At 39.2% G+C, this 24,768-nt stretch overlaps 2 protein-coding genes across 17 annotated transcripts in view; both read left to right on the top strand.

Moving 5' to 3' along the window:
* Positions 1-17,404: 17,404 nt before the first annotated feature.
* Positions 17,405-24,768, top strand: part of LOC148846481 (Translation elongation factor EF1A/initiation factor IF2gamma family protein) — a 79,850-nt gene continuing 72,486 nt past the window's right edge. For 4 of the 15 annotated variants that reach the window (XM_088954605.1, XM_088954598.1, XM_088954601.1 and 1 more), the window contains exons 1-2: positions 17,421-17,531; positions 17,654-17,885. The gene's annotated coding sequence lies outside the window, so the exon portion shown is untranslated. Of the gene's footprint in view, positions 17,532-17,653; positions 17,929-19,590; positions 19,817-24,768 lie in introns of all 15 variants that reach the window. The other 11 variants (XM_088954600.1, XM_088954593.1, XM_088954607.1 and 8 more) reach the window with 6 other exon arrangements.
* On the top strand, positions 19,936-22,075 carry LOC148846482 (uncharacterized). 2 transcript variants are annotated; one of them, XM_088954610.1, is made up of 2 exons: positions 19,936-21,456; positions 21,752-22,075. In XM_088954610.1, the coding sequence occupies exons 1-2, from the start codon at positions 21,102-21,104 to the stop codon at positions 21,787-21,789; spliced, it is 393 nt and encodes a 130-aa protein (XP_088810736.1). In that variant the 5' UTR covers positions 19,936-21,101; the 3' UTR covers positions 21,790-22,075. The 2 variants fall into 2 exon arrangements, with proteins under 2 accessions (XP_088810736.1, XP_088810735.1); XM_088954609.1 differs by having other exon boundaries at positions 20,976-21,492; positions 21,752-21,919.

Genomic DNA, 24,768 nt, shown 5'->3' with positions numbered 1-24,768 from the left:
TTGCTAAGGGAGCTTAGGACGGCTTGGCTTCGCCTCCCGGGCATGGTTTCTTCTGTCGCCTAGGTTGGAGGGCTCACCTTCTCTTTTTCTTTTCTTGACTCTGCCTTCGGTTCTTTGGTTGATTTCTTTCTTTGTTCTCATGAACTTGTCCATGAGCTTGAGGAATTCGACCACGGCCGCGGGCTGACTGGCTACCATGTGCCATTTGAACTCCTTGTGCGTTACTCCTCTCTTTGCCGCCGCAAGCTGTACTGCGGGGTCTAATCGCGGTATTTGCAAGCATGCTTCATTGAACCGCTTGATGTAGCCCTGGATGGATTCTCCTTCCCTTTGGACTACTCCGAAGATGCTTTCCTCGGTTCTGGGGCACGGCTTGCTGGTAACGAAGTGTGCGGTGAAGACCTGCACGAATTGGGTCCAGCTTCTTATTGACCCGGGGGCTAGATTCCTATACCAGGTGCGGGCCACCCCCTTGAAGGTGGTGGTGAAGGCCACGCACATGCATGATTCACTGGTCTTAGTGAGGTGCCTTTGGGACTAGAAAGCATCGATGTGGTCGTTGGGGTAAAAGGACCCATCATACTTGTCCAAAGGTGGGAGCTTGAAGTCTCTGGGCCTAGGGCAGCTTTTACCTCGTCCAAGCTCGTTGCTTCCTTACCTCTGAGCTCAGGTAGGACACGGGTGGTAGTTCGGCGACTTCGTCAGCGCCTTCGTTGTTGAGCGGGCCTGGTACTGGCGCTGCTGGCTTCTGTGTTGCTGAGCTCGATGGGCCCAGAATGTTGGTAGTCTGCTGCGAGGGCGCTAAACCGGTTCTTCGTGAGCAGGAACTCAGGCTTAGAGCAACGAGGTGCTAGACTTTACGGGCGAGGTTCCCGAGCCGCCTGCGAGCTGCGAGGCAGGGGTGATTTTCCTTTCCCTTCGGCTTGGGAATGAGGCATAGCTATTAGGGGGGTTCTGGAGTTGGGAGGCTTCTCCTCGGTGAGGGCGTCCACCCTGAGGGGAGGCCTTAACCGACTTAGGAGTAGGGTGCCGAGGTGGAAGCAGTGACTGATTCAGGGGTAGTTGAGGTAACTACTGCTGATAGTGATGTTGAGAGAGATGGTGTAGTACTTGGTGTTGCTGGTGTTGATGCTGTTGGAACTGTTGCATTTCGGCTTGCATTGCTTGCATGCATTGGATCAGGTCGTCGAACTGGTTCTTGCGGGTCGCCAGGGGGACAACAGTTGGTTCAACAAAAGTTGTTTCGATAGGGAGTGGAAGAGGGATGTTCAGGGTAGGAAGGTTTAGGGGCGCCACTGCTTGTGGCGCATTCAAGTTGGGGATCCCATCCACCGGAAGGGGGATGGTGAACTGTTTGATGCACACCACGGTGACTTGGAGTTGTTTCGCGGTGGTGTTCGTTTCTATGCCACATCCGGCATTGCTGGAAGAAGCCATGGGTGTTGGAGTTTTTTGGAAGAAGAGGAGGTTAAGAGAGTTTTAGAGCGTGGCTTTTAGAAGCGTTCCCACAGATGATGCCAATTGATGGTGCGCAATCTGACCGGTCCTAGTTGTCAATGGCCTTGCCTCTGAATGGAGCTACATGGAACCTGAAACGGAGAAGATGAGAGTACTCCGGGGGGAACCCAATGAGATTGCTCCAAAGCTCAAGTTAGTATTCTCTTAAAGGCAAGATAAAACCAGATGACGCAAAGTTCAGATACCTTGTTCTTGGGGGGTAGGGGCTTCTTTGCTTTTATCCCTCTTGTTGTCGTTTTTTTGATCACTTGTTCTTTCCTTTTGGTAGGTGAACTCTTCTATCCATGCCTTGGCAGCCGAGGAGGCTTTTCGTGCTGCCGAAGAGGCTTTCCGTGCTGCTGAGGCGACATCCCGAACTGCTGAGGCGGTTGCTCGCGCTGCTATGACCAAGCAGACGATGTCTCAAAGAGATGCCGAAGCCATAGGGGTCGTTGTGAAGCCTTGTATCTGGATATCCTAGCTTCTGTTAATCTATTAATACCCTTATCAATGACAAGGGATTAAGTTCTGAAGTTAGAAGTGTTTGAAAGTATAAATATTTCCGTTCTAAGTCAATGAATAAGAAAGCTATATAAAAAGTTTATTTGAATACGGGAATCCAGTAGACCTTTTTTCGATGCTTCAAAGGAAATGTAATAATCCAATGAGGCAAAGTTGATCACTTGAAGTGTGATTTATGATCATGCATAAGCAAGTATAAGCAGTCACAAAATGCAACCCATCAACACTTATAGTCATAAGTATGTGCAATCATACATACAAATTGATATAAGGAAATTAAAAATCAATTACTTGGGAATGTTACTAGAATTTGGGCTACAACTACTCGATTGGGGCCTTGTAAGTGCTTCTATAGTGTCCAATCTGGCCACAGTGTACCTCCCTTATCTCAATTGGCTAGGACTCAATTCATTTTGTTCATAGTCGCCCAGGCAGACGTTTGGTTCTCGGTGTCTGCAATGCATTGCTTGTCGATTGATTGACACTCAGACTCATGGATGATAACGTGGCTTCGTCTACATAATCAATGGTGGACATGGAGCATATTGGCTCCAAGTATATGATCTTTTGCATTTCATTAGAATAGTATGGATCAATATAGTCATACACAATCCATCTCGCATGTGACACAGCTGCACATGGCAGTCCATTCAGCTGCCACTCCTTGCACTAACAATTCTTCTCGTCCAGATGAAGGGTACAATAGTTGTCCCCCTTCATCACTTCAAACTCATACCAATGAGTGGAAAACTTGTATCTGGACGCTTTTCCTTATTGTTGCATACAACTTCTCCTCTATGTACTCCCCAACCGGAGTGGGTCTATCTCAGGCCTCACAATGTCACCTCCAAAATAGATCCATCAGCTTTAGACAAAATGTGTTCAATGAAGTCATGATGGGCTAGTCACGAACATATGAAACACGTCCATTAAAGCTCTCTACAATAATAGATGACATATGGTCATACCTCATACCTAGGAACTTTGAGTTCGCCCAATGGTCAGATTGGTTGCCCTTAACACAGTTACCTAAGTCCAAACTCAGCATATATAACCTCCTCATTATTGACTCGTACTTACTCGCTGACCTTGCGTACATGATCTTGTATACTACTTTCATTTCGCAATGCCCTCAATAGGCGAAGCCTTGTCATGTTTGATTTTAAGTTCTCCATGAGGTGTTGACAACAAAATGCATGTAGATCTAGACGGAATACTTGTTGAAACACATCTACCAAGCTTGTACCCCGATTGGACACAATTACTATGTCCCTGTCATCATTGATGGATGCCTTAAGATGCACCATAAACCAAGTGCAATATTCAATGCACTCTACCAGAACAATGGCGAATGCTACGGGGAACATACCATTATTTGTGTCTAATGATGTTGCAGCTAACAACTTTCCCTAGTATTTTCCGTTCAAATGCACCCCATCTAAAAACTAGAGAGGACATCATTCAGATTAAAATCCATGGAGAGATTCATGGAGTGCTAAGAACAATTCCTTGAACCTACTGTCCTCATCAATTGTATATATGACGTACAACTTCGAGTAGGAATCCACAATTACGTGAGTACGAATCATGGTCGGTGCCGTTGATCATTACCTTTGCCTTTTATTTCCTCCTCCATGCTTGATGGTACGTCAAGTACAATGCATAAGAACTATTTAAATCCCTGACAATTTCATTTGCTGTGTACCTTGGTGTATCCTGGACCTTTTCAACAAGCAGGTCACCCAAGAACTTATTGGACCTGGGAGCCTAACGAAGCAATTTCCAACAGCGCTATGGTTGTGTATATATTGGTATTTTTGCACCGGGACCGTTGGGCCCCTCCTAGTGAATTGGCACGAATTTCCCGTTGATAGTTGTCCATGTCATAGTGTGCATGGATGCGCTGAGTGTCATTCCTTGTGAATGTATATGGGAACCTATGGCCACTGAGAACTTCGCCAAGGTGGCTTGGAATGCGATAGCATCTTTGAATATCTGCCTGACTCCAATTATCTCATTCTGCCACAATGCTACTGCCATGGTAGCATAATCCATTGGCCCATTTAAGCCAATACATGCATGCAAGCTATCAGTTCGATCAGATTCCATCTCCTAGTAATTTGTAAACAAATTTGCAGTCCTAACCTCTTTCGTCAATGAGACAACGATGTTGGATGATATTGTATTGTACCTAATCACTTTGTTGTTGAAGTTTGAGAGTACAAGTTTACTCGCACTGAATAGTGTACTCAATCTTAGCAACGAGGGGTCCAGCCCAACCCGTCCACAAATTTCATGCACAACTCCAGTGTATTTTGTTCTTACAATAATAGGAATGCCAACCAAATTGCCATTATATGTGCATATGCACAATATAGATTTCTCACCTCTCGAATCCATTAGAAAATATTAAACTAAACACACACCTGTAATTCGATGAGGGGAGGGCATTCAGTATTAAAACCTTGGTTCTCATATAGGTTACTGGATGCAATTCAGGTACAAAATTTAATGGAGGTGTGAATAACACTAACAACAGTTCATACACTAGATCTAGTATTGATCCGACAAATGACCATCCAATGCTCGGTGGACAGGAACCTAGTTGGTAGGGATCCTTCTGTTAGTATTGAACACTAAAGTTTAGAGAGGTTAACTTTAGTCAAACTTCATTCAACCTAGGCACCTAGGTTTTGAATTGTTCATACTCGCTCAATACACAAACACTTAGACACCTACCAAACGTCCTAAGAAAAACTACAAAGAAGCTTATGGGACTATAAGGAGAATGCCAAACTGGTTGGGGCTTTTCAACAAACAACAGACACTATGTACTGAAATGGGGCTAGGTAAAGGATGGTACCCTAAAAGAACAAGGGGTACTATGTTTGAACCAAGCATACAGGGGATGTCGGTAGTCACCCATCATGAATGAATGGTCAATTTGCGTATACCAGCTTGTTTGGCACAAAATGACCCCACCCCCAACCGACAAAGTGTCTCAGTTGAATAGAAAATAAGGGAAGGGGAAATAGGTGAAGGTGAGGGTGCATGGCTATGATCTAGAATAGTTCCAAAGCGTCTCAATGTGTGTAGGAGTACCAACCTGACAACGAATAGCTGAAGGTGAGTGTCTTTGACCAAGTACAATGTAGGTGTACACTAAGAGGTGCAAGGAGTTCATGGGCATGCGTGTGGAATCATGACCACTGTGAGCTAGGATGAAGGCTAGCTCAGAAGACTTGTAGGACCTTTAATGTCAATTAATTCCTTCATAGGTCAACATCAAATTAGGTCCTACCCACCGTTGAGAAGGCATGGTCCTTTAGGACTCCCTACGACAAACAAGGACGGTGAAATGTGTAATATAACCTCCAATGAAAGCTATTAGAGAAGGAAATGGAGAGGCAGAAGTTAATGATATCTTCAGGTTGTAAATGACATGAGAAGTAGCTTGGTGTGAATACGTAGATGATTTAGATTCGAAAAGAACTTCTCACATTGCCCCAGGGTTCAACAGCTCACCTAGGAACTACCAGACTGTCACAAGTGATGAGGAAAGGCCTCCAACTACTAAAGAGCGCTCTTGCAACAAATGTGAACAGTGTCAAACAGCACGAAAGAATAAAACAAAGCCTATGACCATCTGTGTACAAAGTAGACTCGAGGGTGGTCAGAGTGAGGCGTCTCAGAGAGCACCCCTTGCACAGCTATAAATTGCAATGGGTGGGGTGTGCCCGTCCAGCGATGAGTTACATCTTCTAATAGATTCTGCCACACTGGGATGATGGCCTTGGACCTAACGATTTATTCCCCTCCAGTTAAAGGATATAATTCATCGTACTCTCACAATGGATAGTCAGTGCTAGGAATGACCTTTAAACTAAGCATGTGTGACTATTGGTGGTTAATGGATATAAGGGCTTATTCACAGGTGAACTTCGACCGGCTCCAGATGCAAGCATCCAAACTGCTATCAATTTGGTGATTTGACATATGAAGGAGGTGTGTCGCGTGCGCGTTGTTGATGATTCGACGTCACCTATCCGGAGTTCAGACACCTTGCGTGAAGGTGTTGCAACCTACAGACGGAAGTGGACAATTTACAGATGGAAAATCTTGCACTAAAAACCCAGATCCTCAACTTGAATCACGAAATCAACAAACTAAGGGCCAAACCAGACAGTAGTGTCTCAAGCAGCCACCTGCGATAAGTGTAGAGTGGGCTTCCACCACTTAGTTTTGTGCGGCTAATGATACAAATGTGTTGATCGAATAGATATGTTAATCTCTTCTACTACGATAATAGTGTAACCCCTCCTTTTGTTGGCATGGGAAGACTATCCATGCATACCGTTCAAATTCTATGACTATTGCGCTTCTAATATGTACTGAAATCTCGGATGCATCTTCTTGAATTGGAATCAATCACCTCACAACCTGAGCAACTCATCTCGTAATGGCACACATACACAACAACTCAAACTATGAAACATATGGGTGAGACGCTGTTGCCTCTTAAGCAAAATCCTGTGAATTCATAAGGGCTTCATACGTTGCGGCTTCACACTTTATAGTTAATAATGTACAATAGGATGCATCCTACCTACTACAGGTCTACAATTGAAGACGTTATAACTAGTACCAAATGGAATCCACCCCATTCTAGCTTTGAACTGATCATAGTCATTCCGATACGGTGAAAGGGATATGTTCCACACTCTTGGAACCAATCCCCATGCAGACTGGGTATAGGATCTATGGATATACCTACCCAAAATGACTCCCTTATCTAATGTGACACAAGTGACCAAATGTCCAAATTCCACTCCACCGACACTTAGACCAGGTGGAAGGGTGACATGGCCACCAAACCCCTACAGTAGCATCAACACTGGCCTAAAAGACATCCCCAATCCCTTTGGTCCAATAAATTCATGACGGTCTTTTCCTTGATAATGCATAATATCCATTTCCACACTTGCACAGAAGGGAAAGAGGACAAGGACAACATTTTGTTTTGTTCTCTTTCTTTTATGTAATTTCAAGATTTAAATTCAGTACTATATACCATATATAGCTAGCCAGTTAGGGCTTGCAATTGATTCTATTTCAAACCTGATGTTGATGGTGTTAAACATGGATCTCCGTGGCAATCATCATATCGAATTAGGTTCCAACCCATGTTCATGTCAGATTAGTATCTACCACATACCCCTTTATTCATAAAAAGACAATATATAACATATCATAACCGAGTGCATTTGATAGAATCCCTATTGACAAGTGTTTTCTTTCTTCCAAATTCCATGGAACATTGATGGATGAGGCATGTGACCCTAACACTACTCTTAAAGAAAAGGTTAGGAATCCTAGTTTCATGGAATCCTTTTTAATTGATTTTGTGAAAATTAAAAGTCAAATCTGATATGAAGCCAGTTTAAGATCAAACCCAATAGTTGACAAGAAATAGAACTCAAAGGGAAAGGTAAGCTGTAATATGACCATGAGGAGTTCTCAAGATTAATGGTCCGGGATATGTAAAAGTTGATAAAGTGTAGGGATTTGAGGATTTTACAACAAACTTTGTGAGGCTAATAATGGATACTCAAAAGTAGAGGTGGTTCTAAAGCAGGTGACTCTTGCACTGCCAAATAGTTGAGTCAATCCACCCCAATCCCCACTCTGTGGACCTATATTTTATGTAGTTAAAGGATTCTGTTTCCTAGATTCTAGTACACCCCCCCCCCCCCCCAAAAAAAAAAAAAAAAAAAAAAAAAAAAAAAAACTAAGCACATAGTTTTATAATATTAGAAATGTATTTTCCTCCTATATCTCATGGGCACACTCCTTCACTCTATGTTTCATGTTTCTCTCTCTTAATTTCTTCTTTTATAGTTTCTATGGAAATACATTAAAGAATCTTCAATTCTAAGTGTTAGAAAACAACTGTACCCATTAATTGCAAGAGGCTCTACTCAAGGGATGTTGTGCCACAATATTTGGGCATCAATATCCTAAAGTAGTACATTGATCATTTTCTAAAAAAAAAAAAAACCACGTTTGCTACTTAGTAATGAGCATGGACGTAAACCATTTAACCGGAGCCAAATTCTTATCTACTTATTGGGTTAAAGTCGAAGCACACATTCTGCACCAGACATTCCATGTACTTCATGACAAAGACACCACATTTATTGTCCCTGTACAAAACTTGCAACGGTTAGTATTTGTAGATACATAGGACAACCCTACAGGTGCAAAATACCAGAAACATTATTTCATTCTAACATACCCTAGTTGCTCTAGAATTGAGTCCATAAACTCATATGGCCATCCAAAGATCTAGAAATCATTAGTGCCAACTTAGCCCCCAGTTTTGATTGCTGACAAAGAATGAAAAAACAAGCATGGATACATAAGCAAATTGGTCAACATGCTCTTAATGAATCACTTTTGCAATGAACATTTCATGAAATACGCACAACGAGTCTAGCACGAACTTGGTTGCAGGTGGTGTTGATGAAGCTATAAGATAGGAGTTTGCACTGACTGGTATCAACCACCATTAATTGCCAATGCGAGCCATTCATTATTGGTACAAAGACTGGTATCAACCACCACCATTTCATGAAATACTTTGGAACCACTCTCTCCTTGCCCGAAGTGATCTACGTTTGTACATGGGTGCAACGAAAGGGGACGACTCAATGATCTCAAAAGACTAGGATGCCGCTTTTGTATTAACCCGTTTAGGAGAGTTTGTTGCAGCGGTGTTGCTAGGTAAAACAATGGGGGACACGACGGTGTGATCATACTCATCTTTTGGCTAGCAAGAGGCTAATGCTAACACACCCTTGCTTATAGGGACTCCATCAAGATCTAATCCATTGGATGCTAGCATTGTGTAGAGCCTATTCACCTCAGCGCAAAGCGCTACATTCTCCTTCATCACCGATGCATACTAGTTAGCTTCCATCTGAAGAATTTGGTATTCTAATGACTCCTTGCAACTTTTATAGAAACCCTAGACACAAAAACAAATAAATTAATTAGTACATTTCATTAGATGCCGCCACACGAAATATCAATCGGACCATTGAACTAGAGCTACACTTGCCTTCCTCCCTCTACATTCGCAGGGAGGATCAGGGTGATCACTTGCACCGTGCCTTTCATCCTCATTACTTGGTCTCACGAACCTGATTAGTATCACAAATATGTGATTATATATCCTTCAACCAATATGTAATGGGTACAACACATCTTGACTGTTCTAGGATTGGAATCAACAAGAATAAACCCATTAATCATACTAATCAATAATGCGACACTACATCCAAATAGGTTGTGACTGATTCTAGATGCACCTATGCTACAACTCCCCTTATGTATTGGATATGAGCCTATCTAGGCTAGCTACGAGGTAATTATGCATGCATCTCCCCCATGCATAATCACTTGAGAACTACCGTGAGGAAACAATATAGAGCCAAAGATGTACATGATCACCAGCTTCACAACCTCCTCAATGTACTCATCGGCATCGAAACAAACAATGTTCTTCAACTGGTGCACCATAGCATCTAGCTCTACATTGGACAAGTGGTTTTCTAGTAGGTTGAAGGATGCCTTATTGGGCAAGCCATTAGATAGGTCAACAGTGTTGCCCTTCAAGCAAAGCCCAGTGATCAAAACTACATCATGTACCAAAAATTCAAGTACCTTGCCAACTATAGTGAAGCAATGGGTAGTTGGGTCCCATAATTGCACAAGCTCGCCAAGTATGCTAGCTTCAACCCTTACATGTGGGACATTTAGGAAATGCCCAAAGGGGGTCTGTTGGAGCCTATCATTGTGCTCCAATTTCAATGGCAAACTATCCAATAACTCTCGAACACGTTTCATAGGGCATCATGAACCAATGTTGGGACCCGACATTTCCTACAAAAAATATAACATGAGTAACCTATCTCCACAATGTCTACTTACAAAGAATCCTGTCATGATTGAAAAGAAACTATGTCACAATCTACTAATCACTACTAAAGCATGAAAACAACATCGACCTACAAATGCTTCTTGTTAAATGAGCATTATGTCTCTTCTTACGCTATTGTATTGAGTTAATTACTGTTTTACTTAAATTCTTTACTTATCTATGAAGGGGAACTTTTGCAATTGTATTGTTCCATATAAGTATTATACTTATAGGTGAATCTTTAGTTCTTTTGTTCTGTTAATTCCTAGGCAAAAGAAATGTTGAATGGACTATCATATATTCTATCCCTATTCCATCATAACCAATTTTGAAATGTTAAAAGCATGGATAATCCTGCTTGTAGTATAAGAAAGCTCAAATAAGAGATATGATTAAGTAATACAATATCATATGGAAAGGAAGTTTATAATTCTAGGTAACTTTCATTTTTGTATCTTGTTGTTCTTCTCTCTCTTTTCCTCCTTTCTTTCCTTTCTTAGATAATGGTGGTTTTTTCAACAATGAAGGGATCTAAAATTTTGGCAACATTTGAACTCTCATCAAAGCCTATATTACCCAATTCTGGTTATGATGCAAATGAAAATATGTCAGATGAAGAATTAACAATATAAATTGAAGCATTCAACACATTGTCATACTCTTTTACAGGTATTCAGGCATTAGAACAAGACCCAAGTGAAAGACATATAAGACCATCACAAAAGTCATTATATTATATGACAAAAATTGTGACATCACACAAAAGTCACCATTCGAACTGAGTTAGCTAGTTAGTAGTTACTAGGTAATCCCTGACTTGGTTATCTCTATCCTAGTTTCTTCTTTCTAGTTACTTAGTTAATTATTTTTAACATTAACTTTATGGTCTTTAGGATTATTTTCCTTTTTTGAGTAGTAAATTTTACATTAAATAGGAAAGTTTGAATATGACGACATGGGGAAAAGACACAATTTTAGTTAATTTCAAAAACTATTTTGGGATTGACAAGCATTGCAAGCAAAATCCATACACCTTTAGACTTGCCAAACTAGGAAATTTTCTCATTTGATACCATGATAGGAGTCTTGGAGAAATGGAGAGTGAACACGTTGGAGACTTGGCTAATTGGCTTCTTGCACTTTTGAAAAGAGTAAAAGAGAAGTTCTATACTCTCTAAGGTATCCTTTACACCAAATAGGCAAATAGGATTATAGGAGTCCTAGTCCTTCCTAGACTAGAGGTGTAGTGTGGTGCATTGGTAGGTTAAGTTTTATAGGTTGTAGCTGAATCATTCAACCAAATTGGGAGAGATTTTTTTAGTAGCCAAACCGAGCCAAACCAACCAGGTCGGTTTCAGTTTACTCTTTAAGTAACCCTACCAGGTCGGGTTAGTTGAAAAAAAACTACCAAACTGACCCAACTCGACTCGTGAACAGCCGTAGTAAAGCTCACGGCCTATAAAGAATTGTCACAAGGCCAGGTGATCCTTAGCTCAACAAGAATTGCTATGTGGAATAATAGTGAACAAATAATTAATCAACAAATTTTTGAAATGATGTAACCAGCATTACCAAAAACAATGGACACCTAAGTGCACAAGTCTGTAGCTGCCAAGAGGGGAACTCTGCCAACCCGAAATGAGGTCAAAAGCATTGGAGACAGTTGCTACACGTTGGAGACAACCACTAAGCATTGGGAGGAAGTAGTGGGTGAGAATACAATGCAAGCTTCACATCTCAGGCAAGTAGGACCGCTACAAGTGACATTCGTGTGAATCTAAGGGGATGTGCGTGTATGAATTTAGGGGAACACTGACAACAACCCGGTGTGATGGTTCAGCTAGGGAATATGACAAACCTTGCAGGATTTGGAAGAAGAAATCCTTAACATATCCAATGCACATCCTGTTAAAGAAGGGTGAACTTTCCCATGAGAGATGCTAGGAGCCAAGAGAAGGGGGAAGAACAAAATGTTGGCCAAAGCCTTTGTCAACAGTCAGTCTTTAGGGGAAAACACCACTCTGGTACAGAAGAGATGGGAGGAGCCAAGAGGAGGGGGAAGAAGAAAACGTTGGACGGGGATTTTTATCACTGGCTCCATTGTAGAAAAAAAACACTCGCCGAGACCACTCTTCTTTGGAAAACACCACTCTGGTAGACAGGAGATGAGAGGAGCCGAGAGGAGGGGGAAATGGAATCACACAATAACTATATTGTTTTTTTTTTTTCCCATGAAAGCCACTATTGTTTATGATTGTGCAATGTGTGTCTCAGCCCCATATTTAAGGGATAATAATCAATTTATGCAAGAGATTTTGACCATTGATCGACCTCTTGGCTTCTTTTAGGCCATGTTCGGTTTAAAGGAAAAGGTAGGGAAAGGAAGGGAAAGATGGGGAAACCTATACAATGTTTGTAAATGTTTCCCTACCTTTCCCTTCCTTTCCCTGTATTTTCCTTCAAACCAAACATTGCCTTAGGGTTAGTTTTCTTATATATTTGGTTTTACATAGAGTAAAGAATAATAATAATGACGACGATGATGATGATGATGATTAATAATAATAATAATATAGAACAACAACGATGATAATAATTGTGTACATGGAACCTTCATGACTACCTATTTACAAGTAGTTGAGATGTTGCAATAAAAAAGTATTTTTAGAAAAATAATTATAAATTAGTTTCTTTTAAAAATAAATAAAAACATACTAACCAAGTAAGCAAATCTTTAATTAATATTATTCAAGTGGCATTTTATTTTCTCAAGAAATTACATCTTAAAAGTATTAAATTTCCACTCTAAAAAAAAGCTTATTTCCTCAAACATGCGCCTACCCACTCAAATAGTAGTTATCTCCACTCTGAAAAAAGTTGGTGGTAGTTACCTCCATTAAAAAGTAAAAAATAAAAATAAAAATATATTTAAAATAATGTGGGACCCATGAAGTGGGTTATTATTTAGAGATATAATCTAATTGAACTCTCAATTTAAATAATAAATCTATACATAAAAGGTCAATTAAAATAATAAAACAAAATTATTAGAATACATAAACAAAAAATCAAAATAATGGCCTCATAATCAATATCAGGGAGGGAGGGTTATTCTCTAGTATATAAATGAAAGGAGTTAGGTTGATGCCTCAAACTTTTAAAAAGTTTTGCTTTTACCTTTTCCTCTTAAGTTGTCTATGTTAATCTCTTCCACCTAAATTCTGTTGCCACTTATTCTCTTGCAAAGTTAGGCGTTCAAATATAGAAATGGTACATAAATATTTGTTTCTATCATGAGCACTTTCTCTCGTTGAATTTTTTTCCAATATTGGTTTGTGCTTGGGGTTGCATCCCTGCTTCCCATACAAATTGGTTGCTCTGCCATTGTAACCTTTTCTTTTCTTGTTGTAGATGCTATTACCCAACTTGTCTTCTTTGTATTAGGTGTAAATTCTATCTCCCTTTTGTTTGTTGATGGGTAGATTGACAGTAGATATTGCAAATATCCACTCTCAGCCTTGATTCATACTTTATAGACTATTCCTAGAGGCTATTTCGAGTTTCCTCATAATTTTTAACACATTGTTGACCTTTATTTTATCATTGTTATTCTCAGATTCAATGGGGTTTGTGTTTTTTTGAGTTAGTCCGAAGAACCAACTATAAAGGTTACCAATGAGTTCCAAGGTGGCTATATTGGCATGGCTCCACTGAAGCATGTAATATCATGCATTTTTTTATCAGTACTAGGGAGAAAGAAACCAATTGATGCACATGTTTCTTTAAAAGGAAGATATCCTAAATCTTGTTCATATGCACATGCCAACATAAGGCCATGTTTGATTCACTGCTATGGGCTTCATTCTTTTAATTCTTACTCATTTGGGAAAGAAGAAGCAAGGATGAAGGACATAAAGAGTATTCAACTAAAAACATGTTATACAATAATGAAACTTCAAAATGTGCCACTACAATACCTGAATTCTCAAAAACTGTCAATTTAGTCCTTGTCGTTAATAGTCCCTCATTTACTTATGAAAATGTCAAAACTACCCTTCAAAAAAAAAAGACAATGACCTTGAGACTGAGGATGAAAATTGTATATTCATTTTGCATAGTCTTCTACCTTGGCCACAAGTCTTCACACTCCTTTCCAATTATTCTAGTGATAGCAGACCCTTTCATTTCTCCCTTGGGATTCATATCACAATCACCCCAACATTATCTTTGAAGTACATGTAGACACCATCCTTTCAGCACCATGGCTTTCTCTGATGAACAGTAGTGACGAGCACGACAATTGGTTGAGATGCACCACAATGCTCTCCAGGAGGCCCTTCCTGGTGACAATTGAGTTCAACGTGAAGAACGCTGCAATGAAGGATCTGAAGCGTGGGTATGTGATTTCCAACCTAATTGAGCTTATTCATGTCAAATGCACCCTTCTAGTTTCATAAAGTAGGTTGCAAATTCTTTGGAAACAAGTATAGATATTGAACTTATTCATGTCAAATGCACCCTTCTAGTTTCATAAAGCAGGTTGCAAATTCTTTGGAAACAAGTATAGATATATGTTGCTTTCCTGTAAACGATCCTTGTGGATAAGTTCTTAAGTTTGGTGAGATGAATAAAAATTATTTGAGAGATTCAATAATTGGCATACAAAGTGTTCATCTATTTTGGTGTTATTTTGTAGTGGGACTACAATTGAACCAATCAAGGCTCTACGATGAGTTGATGCCTTTGACATGAATTTATTAGGAGCTATGACGTTGAAATGATTGACAAAAATTAATAAATTACAATTCCCAACCACCAAATGAGTTGTTTTCAACATTTTTTTGTTTCAACTTATTAGAAATCTAGTGACCTGATGGAGCTGCGTATCGGTGTGAAGTTTAAGCTAGAACCATGTGATGCTCAGGCTCACAAAGGTGATAGAATCAAAGTACACTACCAGGGCAAACTCATAGATGAGACTATCTTTGATTCCAGTTTTGAAAGAGGTGACACAATTGAGTTTGAGCTTGGAAGTGGACAAGTTATTAAAGGATGGAACCAATGGCTTTTGGGAATGTGTGTGTGTGTGGGGTGGGGGGGGGGGGTGAAGTTGAAGTTGAAAATACCTGCAAAACTTGGTTATGGGGCTCAACGTTCCTCGCCTACCATCACAGGTGGAGCAACATTGGTTTTTGATACTGAACCTTTTGTGGTGAATGGAAAATCATCTAATGAAGGGAAAACAACAGGTGGCAACCATCGAGTTATAGTCAGAGGAAGAATTAATTCCTCAAGTGTTACATGGTAGCTAAATTTTGGGTGCCAATCTACTCTACTTGCCAAGAAAAACATTTTTTGCATCCTCCGTTTACGAGTTAGGCTGAGAATCCTTGTCTAGAACTTCCGATTTGTTGTTTCGTTTTCTTCAATTTTGTCTTTTGAGTTCAAATCCTCTAATCCTCTATACTCTATTGTAATTGAAAAATGCATCCCTTGTCTCTCTATTTTTACTTAAAGAGCAACCTACAACTACAGTGGAGAATTTTCCTTTAGGTGATCTGATTTCAAATTCCTGTTAGATTTCAGCTAGGCAAAGTGGCCATGTCAACTACTTCTATCCATAGTCAACCACCCTAGTTTAAACCATATCCAATTCCAAGGATGATCCTACAAAGGAAGCTGCCAGTTTCACCTCTTAGGTCATCATCATAAACCACCCAGGCCAGATTGGAAATGGTTACGCCTTTGTGCTCAAGTCGTCCAAGCGGAGGTTGCACAAACGGAGGGCTGAAGGCCATCCAAAGGAACACGATGATGACTTAAGAGGTGAATAGCGTTTATTTTGGTTCAAACTTAATGTAAAAGACTCTGAATAATGTCTTCTTTCGAAGAATAGTTTTGACATTTAAAAATTTTTTAAGTCGTACATGTCATCATGTGATATAAATGACTGATAGACCGTTAACATTGGTGATTAAGGGCTTGTTCGTTTGTTCCGAAGTCTCACATGTGAAAGTGTAATAATTACATTAAGAGGTATATTAGTATTGGTGAAGTTTTCTTTTCTTTGAACTTTGAATGTAAAGAATGTAGTTTTGAATTTTGAAAATTATCAAATATCCATTTTGACCCCATATATTAGAGTTTTTGTTTGTCTTTTTGGGGGTATCATTAGAAAACAAAAAAGTTGTATAATTACACTTTAAGAGATAAGAGATAAGAAGAAATGAACAACAATTTTTCTCTTGAAGTTAAAAGATTCATCTTAAGAGATGAGAGTTAAGAGGAAATGAACACGCCTTAAATGGTCAGTTTTTGTAAAATCAGGTATTGCAATAGCACGTTTTGATATTAGGGTATTAAAATGAGACTACCCCTAAACTACATGGTAGGAGTGATCATTTTAGCCTGGCTTGGGCCTCAATTTTTTGTTAAGGCTCGACCCGGGCCCGGGTCTACAAAATTTAAGGCCGGGCTTGGGCCTAATTTTTTAGGCCCGACCCGGATATTTATAAATAATATATATCTTTATGTATATATGTTATTTAAAATATTTGATAATTGATGTTTTATATATTAAATAGAGATTATTAAAGATTTGTAGGAGATTAACGATTTTAATCCAATAGTCTTAGATCTTACCAAATTCTAATATAGTATTTAATGAAATATAGAAATTACTAAACCCTAATCTTCTCAGCTCTCTCTTTCTTTCACCAATTTCACAAAACCACTACCCAATCTCTCTCTCTCTCTCTCACCAAAAGTCGAATCTTCTAGGGATGAAGACTCCATTGATGAAGATAACTCTGAAGTTTAGAGTGATTTCAAGTTTTGGGTAAAATTGAAACCATTTTCCATATTTTATTACTTATTTATTTGTATTAATTTGAACTATTTTTCTTAATTTGCTAATATCTTTTTTATTTCACTTTTTATTTGTAAGAGTCGAATGTAAGCTGGAGCCCCTTATAGAGATGTTTACAGTTATATATAGGTTATAGGTTGATTTTTTGTTGATAGAAGAATTGGTTTATTAAGATTATCATTTTTAGCATACTAACGACCAATTAAAACTTATAAATTACAAGGTATAATTATTTAATTTCTTTTATGTTAAAAGCTTTTATCTTGATATTAAATTTAAAGTTTCTTAAAGGGTATAATAATCTCTTCGATAATAAGTGAAAAAAATACAATTATTTAATTATAGAACTAGAATGCTATAATTAGACCTGGAATCTTGGCCCAGCCCGACCCGGGCCTAGGCTTATATTTTTAAACTCATAATATGGGCCGGGTCGGGCCCAGGCCTATCCTAAGCCCGTTGTTACGGAGGCAAAGCCCGGCCCATGATCACCCCCTACTACAGGGTACTAATATGAAATTTTCTCAAAATCATATATATTTGCATCACAAATAATAATCGTACTACAAGCTTCCAATCTTCGACTTTATTCTGTTATACAATCTGCTTTCTGCCTTTCTCCCCTCTTCTCACTCTCTCTATTCACGGAAGTCTTCGAGCATGGTAATAACGATCTCTCTCCCGCGTTATGCTAGGAGCGATCTCTCTCCCTCTCCTTCTCTCTCCATTAGATTGCGAGGTTATGTCTGATCTCTGTTCATCTAATTTGTTTTTTTCCCATTTAGGACATTAATCGGTGAAAGCAGTGGATACTACAGCACAAAAATTCATATTGGGTAAGAAAGAGCCTCATTTTTTTCAGAATGGGAAATGGGCTATTAGCGAAAAATCAGTAAAGACCGCAGCACAAAAGAAATCTATCTCCAGCAAAATTTTCGAATCTCACGGCGTTTTCTCGCAATGATGTCTTCTCTCTTCATTGGTAAAGCTCTCCGCCGCTGATGCTGATGATCTCTGGTACCTGAGTCATCATCTCTATTAATTTTTCTCAAATTTTTGCGTATGCCTCTTCATCCCTTCTCTCTTTTTCCTCTTATTCTCTTGAAATATTTAAGCTTTTTATCTGATAAAAGGGTTGGCCTCATGGTCAACAAGAAATTGGTAATTTTCATTGTGACTATTTGTAGAAAATAAATGAGTGAAAGAGGGATATGCTGTTGAAGCTCAATGCGCATTGCTCTGTGTTATAGTCCTTTATGCTTGTTTGGTTTAATCCTAGCTTTGCCTCACGAAAACATCAAACGGGAAGGAATGACAAGGAAAAAAGAAGAGCTATTATTATCAGAAAGTCTACTGGTCATAAATTCTATTTCTTCATAAGCAAACGAGATAGCATGATTTCTTTCTCCTTCATTTTCACAGGAAGGAATGACAGGGAAAGAACGTTTGCTTATTTAATTTGGAGCACTGCTATTGTTTTGGGTGGTTAGTATGATTAGTTCACTGAATAAGCAATAAGTAATGTTCGTACTCCATATCTACTGAATTTGGAGCAAGTGACAGGAATTACAAATTACAACACAGCCCAAAAAAGTTGAACTCTTCCCACCCCTTTCTTGGCCATTTTATAATTTTTTATTTTGTATTCTTATTTTTATATTATACTCATTTCTTTGATATATATCTACTGAATTTGGAGCAAGTGACAGGAATTACAAATTACAACACAGCCCAAAAAAGTTGAACCCTTCTCACCCCTTGCAGTTACATCCATGAACCGAGGTATTTGGTTTCTTATACCCATCGTCATCACTTGTTTGGGAGCTCAAAGCCAAAGATTATGCGCTCTGCTTCCCTGAATTTGAGTTTGATTCTAAGGGCTAGTTCCCTTGTTGCAATTTCCAAATTTCTTTGAGTCATACTGAATGGGTGTAAGAGTTGTAAGAGTTTGAGAACCTTGAGGGAAACTGCTGGGATTTGTTGAAACTGAGCTTCCATTATTTGAACCTTTCTGTTGTTTGTGCAATTTTGAATAAGCTGATGTGAATTCTATGTTACTTTCTAGAAATTGATGTTGTTGGATTGAACCTGGGTTGCTTCCAAAACTAGCTTTCTCAGATGTTCCATCAAATTGTTCTCTGTATTTGACAGATCTTGAACTCTGAGATGTGAGTGCCAAAGAACCCTGCTAGAGGATGAGTCCAAAGGGAAATATGCATCAGCTATTGTCACTGAAACAAAGTACTGTTATATTGATTGCTTATAAATGAGAATAAGAATAACAGTTTTAGCGTGGAAATTCAACAAAAGGAATGCTATTTTGAGACGGTAGAGAGTTAGTCACAAATACTTCCTGTTCCATAATTTTGGCATAGATAGAGGGATTGGAGTCCATCATTTGATGGTCATCAATGATCTATTCTATTTATAGGATAACGTAGATGATAATGAAGATACAATTTGTATAGTGTAGAGAAAATGGTTGACCAGCTTGTGGTCCCCCACTTGTTCATATGTTTTTATACTGTTAGAATACTCTTTTCTGTTGTTTCTAGTGACAGGGGTATTCCTGTCATTGTACCACTTATTATTGAAGACCTATTTTAAATATCACTTGGGGCGGCAAACTAAGCCTGACCGAATCCCTCTTTTCTCTTCTATTCTCTCTTCCTCTTCTCTTCTCTTCTCATCATCTCTGTTTTCTTTTCTGTTTTCTAAACAGGTCTGAACCTCCTTGGTTTCAGAAAACTTGGTATCAAAGCAGGCCTATAACTGGTTAGGGCTCTCATGTAGGTGTAGTCTAACCGACTACATGAGAGTATTTCCAGGGCTGGAAGTTTCAGCTTGATTCGCCTGGTTCTTGGAGGTCATTAGAGATTGAAGAAGGTGCCCAAGGTTCAGAATACTTGGAGAGCTGTACGGTGACCAGGAAGAATCGGAGAAAACAGGTTGGTTTCTGATTTAGAGCTTAAATCAGAGATTGAGAGTGGTGCCCAGTATTTTCTGGGTTGTTTTTCATACTTTTTTGGACTGTTAAGCATCTGAAATTTTTCTGGAATCAGTACAGCTGTTCGGATGTTCTCTAGGATTGTTTTAATGCTTCTTTACGGACTGTTCTTCTGCACTGTATTGTTTTGACAGTATTGGTCACCTCTACTGCCCACCTTGTGTTCATAAAAAGGCCTCTGAATCCTTTTTATTTTCTCTGGGTGCTGTTGGACAGTACTAGGAATTTCTGTTTGGAAAAGGAGTTTGGACAGTGCTGTTCTCTCCATTCAATGAATATCCTTTGTCCATTTCAACATAGAAATTGCTAGATATGAGAACAAACCAAATGGAGGACTTGTAGGATCTGGAAACTCTATTGACATCAGTTCATTTCAGATTACTACAGTCAAGTTTGATGGAACAAACTATTTGGAATGGGCCCAATCTGCCGTGATGGCTATTGGAGGGAGGGGAAAGCTGGGGTATGTGATGGGAGACACAAAGAAACCAACACAGAAGGACCTATCCCTTGCTAAATGGGTCCAAGAAAATTATTTGGTTATGACTTGGTTATGCAACTCCATGCAGCCTCATATCAGTAGAAACTTTCTTTGGGCAAAGACAACTAAGGAAATTTGGGACAATATGAAAGAAGCCTATTCTTAGCCCCTTAATGTTGTTAGAACCTACGAACTGAAAATTGAGGTGAATAATCTTAACAGGGAGAGAAACCTGTGTTAGTTTATTTCTCCACCTTGAAATCATTGTGGTATGAGATTGATCATCTTGAGACTATTGAGTGGGAGATCCAGAAAGATGTTGCCACATATAGGAAATTAGTTGAGAAAAATAGTGTTTGAATTCTTGGCTGGGCTAAACTCTGACTATGACATCGCAAGACAACAACTTCTCACTAGAGATAGTGTCTCTTTATCTCAAGTTTACTCTTTGGTACATAGTGAGGAAAGTAGAAGAAAAGTTATGTTACAAATTCCATCTATGAAATCAGCTTTAGCAGCCATAAAACCAAAGATTGGTGGTGTGATAAGAAGAGGGATGTAAAGAAGGATGGAAAGAGGGATGCGTTTTGTGACTACTGTAAGAAGCCAAAACATACTAAGGACACTTGTTGGAAGCTTCATCCTCAACTAATTCCAGAAAGACTTAGGAACAAGAAAGGAAATGCTAATGCAACTATAACCACAGGAGCTTCATCCACACCCAATACTAGATCCAGTTCTCTTGATGCATTGGTTGCTGTTATGGCTGGTTTATCTCAACTGGAGGTGTGATAAGAAGAGGGATGTAAAGAAGGATGGAAAGAGGGATGCGTTTTGTGACTACTGTAAGAAGCCAAAACATACTAAGGACACTTGTTGGAAGCTTCATCCTCAACTAATTCCAGAAAGACTTAGGAACAAGAAAGGAAATGCTAATGCAACTATAACCACAGGAGCTTCATCCACACCCAATACTAGATCCAGTTCTCTTGATGCATTGGTTGCTGTTATGGCTGGTTTATCTCAACTGGAGAGTGAAGTTTGCTTCTTTGGACAGTCTCATTCTACTCCTCTGTCCACTTCTGCTTTTGCTCAATCAGGTACAAAGGCCACTTCCTTTCATGCCTCTACCCCAGGTAACACTAGCCATTTTTGGATTGTAGATTCAGGTGCATCTGATCATATGACCAATTTATCTTCCTTATTTCTATTGCTTGTCCTATGGTAGAGACAAAAGTGTCTATTGCTAATGGCTCTCTTGTCCCTATTTTAGGCAAGGGAGACATCAATGTCTCTGTTGCTATTTCTTTATTCTCGGTTCTGCTTTCCGTCAGTACTATCACTAAACACCAGAACTGTTCTGTGACCTTTTTCCCTGATTATTGTGTTTTCTAGGATCTGGCTACAAGGAAGGTGATTGGGACTGGCCGTGAGACGAATGTGATCTACTTGCTTGAACATCCACCTGGGAAGAGTAAAGAAGTTGGGAAGTCTTTTTTTTTGATCAATTAGCTGGGAAGTCTTTTGTATCACAGTCTATGAGTCAGATTATGCTTTGGTTGATTGGGTCATCTATCTTTTGGGTCTTTAAGGAGTTTTTTTTCCTAATTTATTTGAGCCAATCCAAGTGTCCAGTTTGAAGTGTGAGAGTTGTGAGTTGGCAAAGCATTGTAGATCAACTTATTCACAAAGTAATAGAATAATTTTTTTTTTCCTTTTGAAATTGAGCATACTGATGCTTGGGGGCCCTATCATATTCCTGCTATGGGTGGGTACAAATACTTTCTATTGTTTGTTGATGACCACTCTCGGTTTTCATGTGCTTACCTCATGCACTCTTGGGATGAGATTCCCACTTTGACCCGCATTTTTCATCAAATGATTCTGACTCATTTTGGGGTTAAAATAAAAAATCTCAGATCTAATAATGCCAAAGAATATTTTGCAAAACCCTTATCTTCTTATCTCCTTGAACATGGAGTGATTCATCAGAGCACTTGTCCTCATACACCTCAGCAGAATGGTGTTGCTGAGAGAAAAAATAGGCACATCCTTGAAGTTGCAAGAAGCATCATGTTGAATACTAATGTTCCTATTCGTTTCTAGGGGGATGCCATTCTTACTGTTGTTTATCTCATTAATAGGATTCCATCACGAGTCTTGGACATGAAGCTCCTTTTAACTTGTTATATCCTGATAAGGAGCAGTTTTTTGTTCTTCCCAAAACCTTTGGTTGCACTTATTTTGTCCAAATCCTTGGGCCTACCTGTTCAAAAATTGATCCTAAGGCTGCCAAATGTATCTTCCTGGGGTATGCACAAAATCAAAATGGGTATTGTTGTTATGACCTTGTCTCGAGAACCAGATTTATATCTATGGATGTCACCTTCTTTGAAGATGTCCCCTATTACCCTAGAGTTTCACCTCAAGGGGGAGAGTGGTGAGCCGGGTGTGTTTGCTCAAGATGTTCCTTTGCCTTTTCTGTTGTTTCTAGTGACAGGGGTATTCTTGTCATTGTACCACTTATTATTGAAGACCTATTTTAAATATCACTTGGGGCGGCAAAATAAGCCTGACTGAACCCCTCTTTTCTCTTCTATTCTCTCTTCCTCCTCTCTTCTTCCTTTCTCTTCTCTTCTCTTCTCTTCATCTTTGTTTTCTAAACAGGTCTGAACCTCCTTGGTTTCAGACAACTTATAAATTTTCTTCTTTCCTAGTTTGGATTTCATTGATGGTCATCAATGCCTTATGACTACAAGATAGTGCAAATGGTGGCTGAACTGAAGATGCTGTCCAACACATTTTTAAGTAGACCAATCTGTCTAGTGAAAATGAACATGACTTCCTTTAGTACATGATATAGTCAGCCATTTTTTGTTATAGGGTAATAAAACACATACACTCCTAGTTTATGTGTTTTATCACCTCTCCTAATTCATGCGTTTTATCACTTTATAACAAAAAATGGCTGATTATATCATGCAATTACAAAGGTGGGGGGTCCTAAGAAATTCCATTTAGTAAAGTGGGGTAAGGTGTGTAGACCCAAGGACAGAGGTGGGCTGGGGTTTAGAAGGGTAATAATCTTTAAAAAGGCCCTCTTGGGTATGGTTATGGGGGTTTTGGTCGGAGAAGGAGAGGGAGTCTCTTTGGAGGAGGGTAGTAGTTGGGAAATATGGGGTGGTGAGGTTTGGGTGGGAATTGAGGGAGGTGTAAAATTCATATGGGGTTCATGTTTGGAAAGGAATAAATGCATTTCAACCAAGAACTTAGAGCATTTGTTAGCTTTAAGGTGGGAGATGGATCAAGGGTATTCCTGTCATTGTACCACTTATTTACATTCTTCTAGAAGAATGTATACAGTTGCTGGAAAGACTTCAGAAAATGTTTCAGCTTTCTCAAGGGATGGGCTATGGTGGAAAGAAAGCGGGGATGGAAAATTTACTGTTAAATCTTTTTATTTGGCTTTGGTAAGGGATCAGCTGGTCTCTGATCAAATGGAAGGTGTGTGGGGTAATCCTATTCCTCCTAGAGTGGAAGCTTTTGCATGGTTGGTAGCTTTGGACAGCATCCTAACTTCAGATCACCTGAAGAGCAGAGGTTTCAATATGGCAAGTTACTGCTATCTGTTCTGTTTGGATGGAGAGATTGCCATTTGTTCTACTTGTTTAATATTGCAAGATTATTTTGGAAATCTTCTTCCTTCCTTTCTTGGGGTCAGAGTATTTCAGCCAAGATCTTCAGCAGAATTGTTATCTTCTTGGCCAAGATTCAATGTCTGCAGGAAAACAAGGATAGTATGGAGGTGTATCCCATTTGCTATGTGTTGGGTCATTCGGAATGAAAGAAATAAAAGGTGGTTTGAGAATAAGTCCAAGGATATGGAAGTTTTAGCGGCTTTGGTTGGGAAGCTAGTGTCGAACTGGGTATTCGTGCTTCCAGAGTTTGATCAGGTTTGGGGGAGATTTGGGAGAACTTCTGGAATGTTCTTGAAATCCAAGCTTGTAATGTCGACCAGTTCTCTGTATTCTAGTCTGTTTCTGAATTGTATTGTTGAGGTGTCACCTTGACACCTCTCATATTGTAACTTTGTTTTTGTTTAATGAAATCCTTCATTTTACCCTTCAAAAAATCACATAAATTAGGTTTTGTGTGTGACCCATGTAATAGGTGATTATCAATGTTTTCAGTATGTGGTTAAATTAGATAGTCTGGCCAACATGTTGCCTAAACGGATTTCCTAGTCATTTTCACCCCCCAAAGTGCTTACTTGCGATAGTGTTGATTCAGTCAATGACCCAGTGATCTAACTGGTCAAATCACTAATTGGTTACGGGATAGACTTTAATTCTTTTTCTTTTTTTTTAATTTATTTCCAGCGGTTTCCACCATTAATAACAATAATTTTCATT

The sequence above is a fragment of the Nelumbo lutea genome, chromosome 7 (genome assembly GCF_056320005.1).
Source record: "Nelumbo lutea isolate HS-2025 chromosome 7, American lotus-T2T, whole genome shotgun sequence".
In the NCBI taxonomy this organism is placed as follows: Eukaryota; Viridiplantae; Streptophyta; class Magnoliopsida; order Proteales; family Nelumbonaceae; genus Nelumbo; species Nelumbo lutea.
Note: the sequence above shows the minus strand (reverse complement) of the source record. Positions and strands in the feature narration are given on the sequence as shown.

What these genes read in the sequence shown, in the direction of transcription:
- LOC148846482 (XM_088954609.1), top strand. Translation starts at nt 21,102, where the DNA reads ATGCATTGGTTGCTGTTATGGCTGGTTTATCTCAACTGGAGGTGTGAT. An exon ending in CTTTCATGCCTCTACCCCAG is followed by an intron (nt 21,493 to 21,751) that starts GTAACACTAGCC and finishes TGTGTTTTCTAG; the next exon opens with GATCTGGCTACAAGGAAGGT.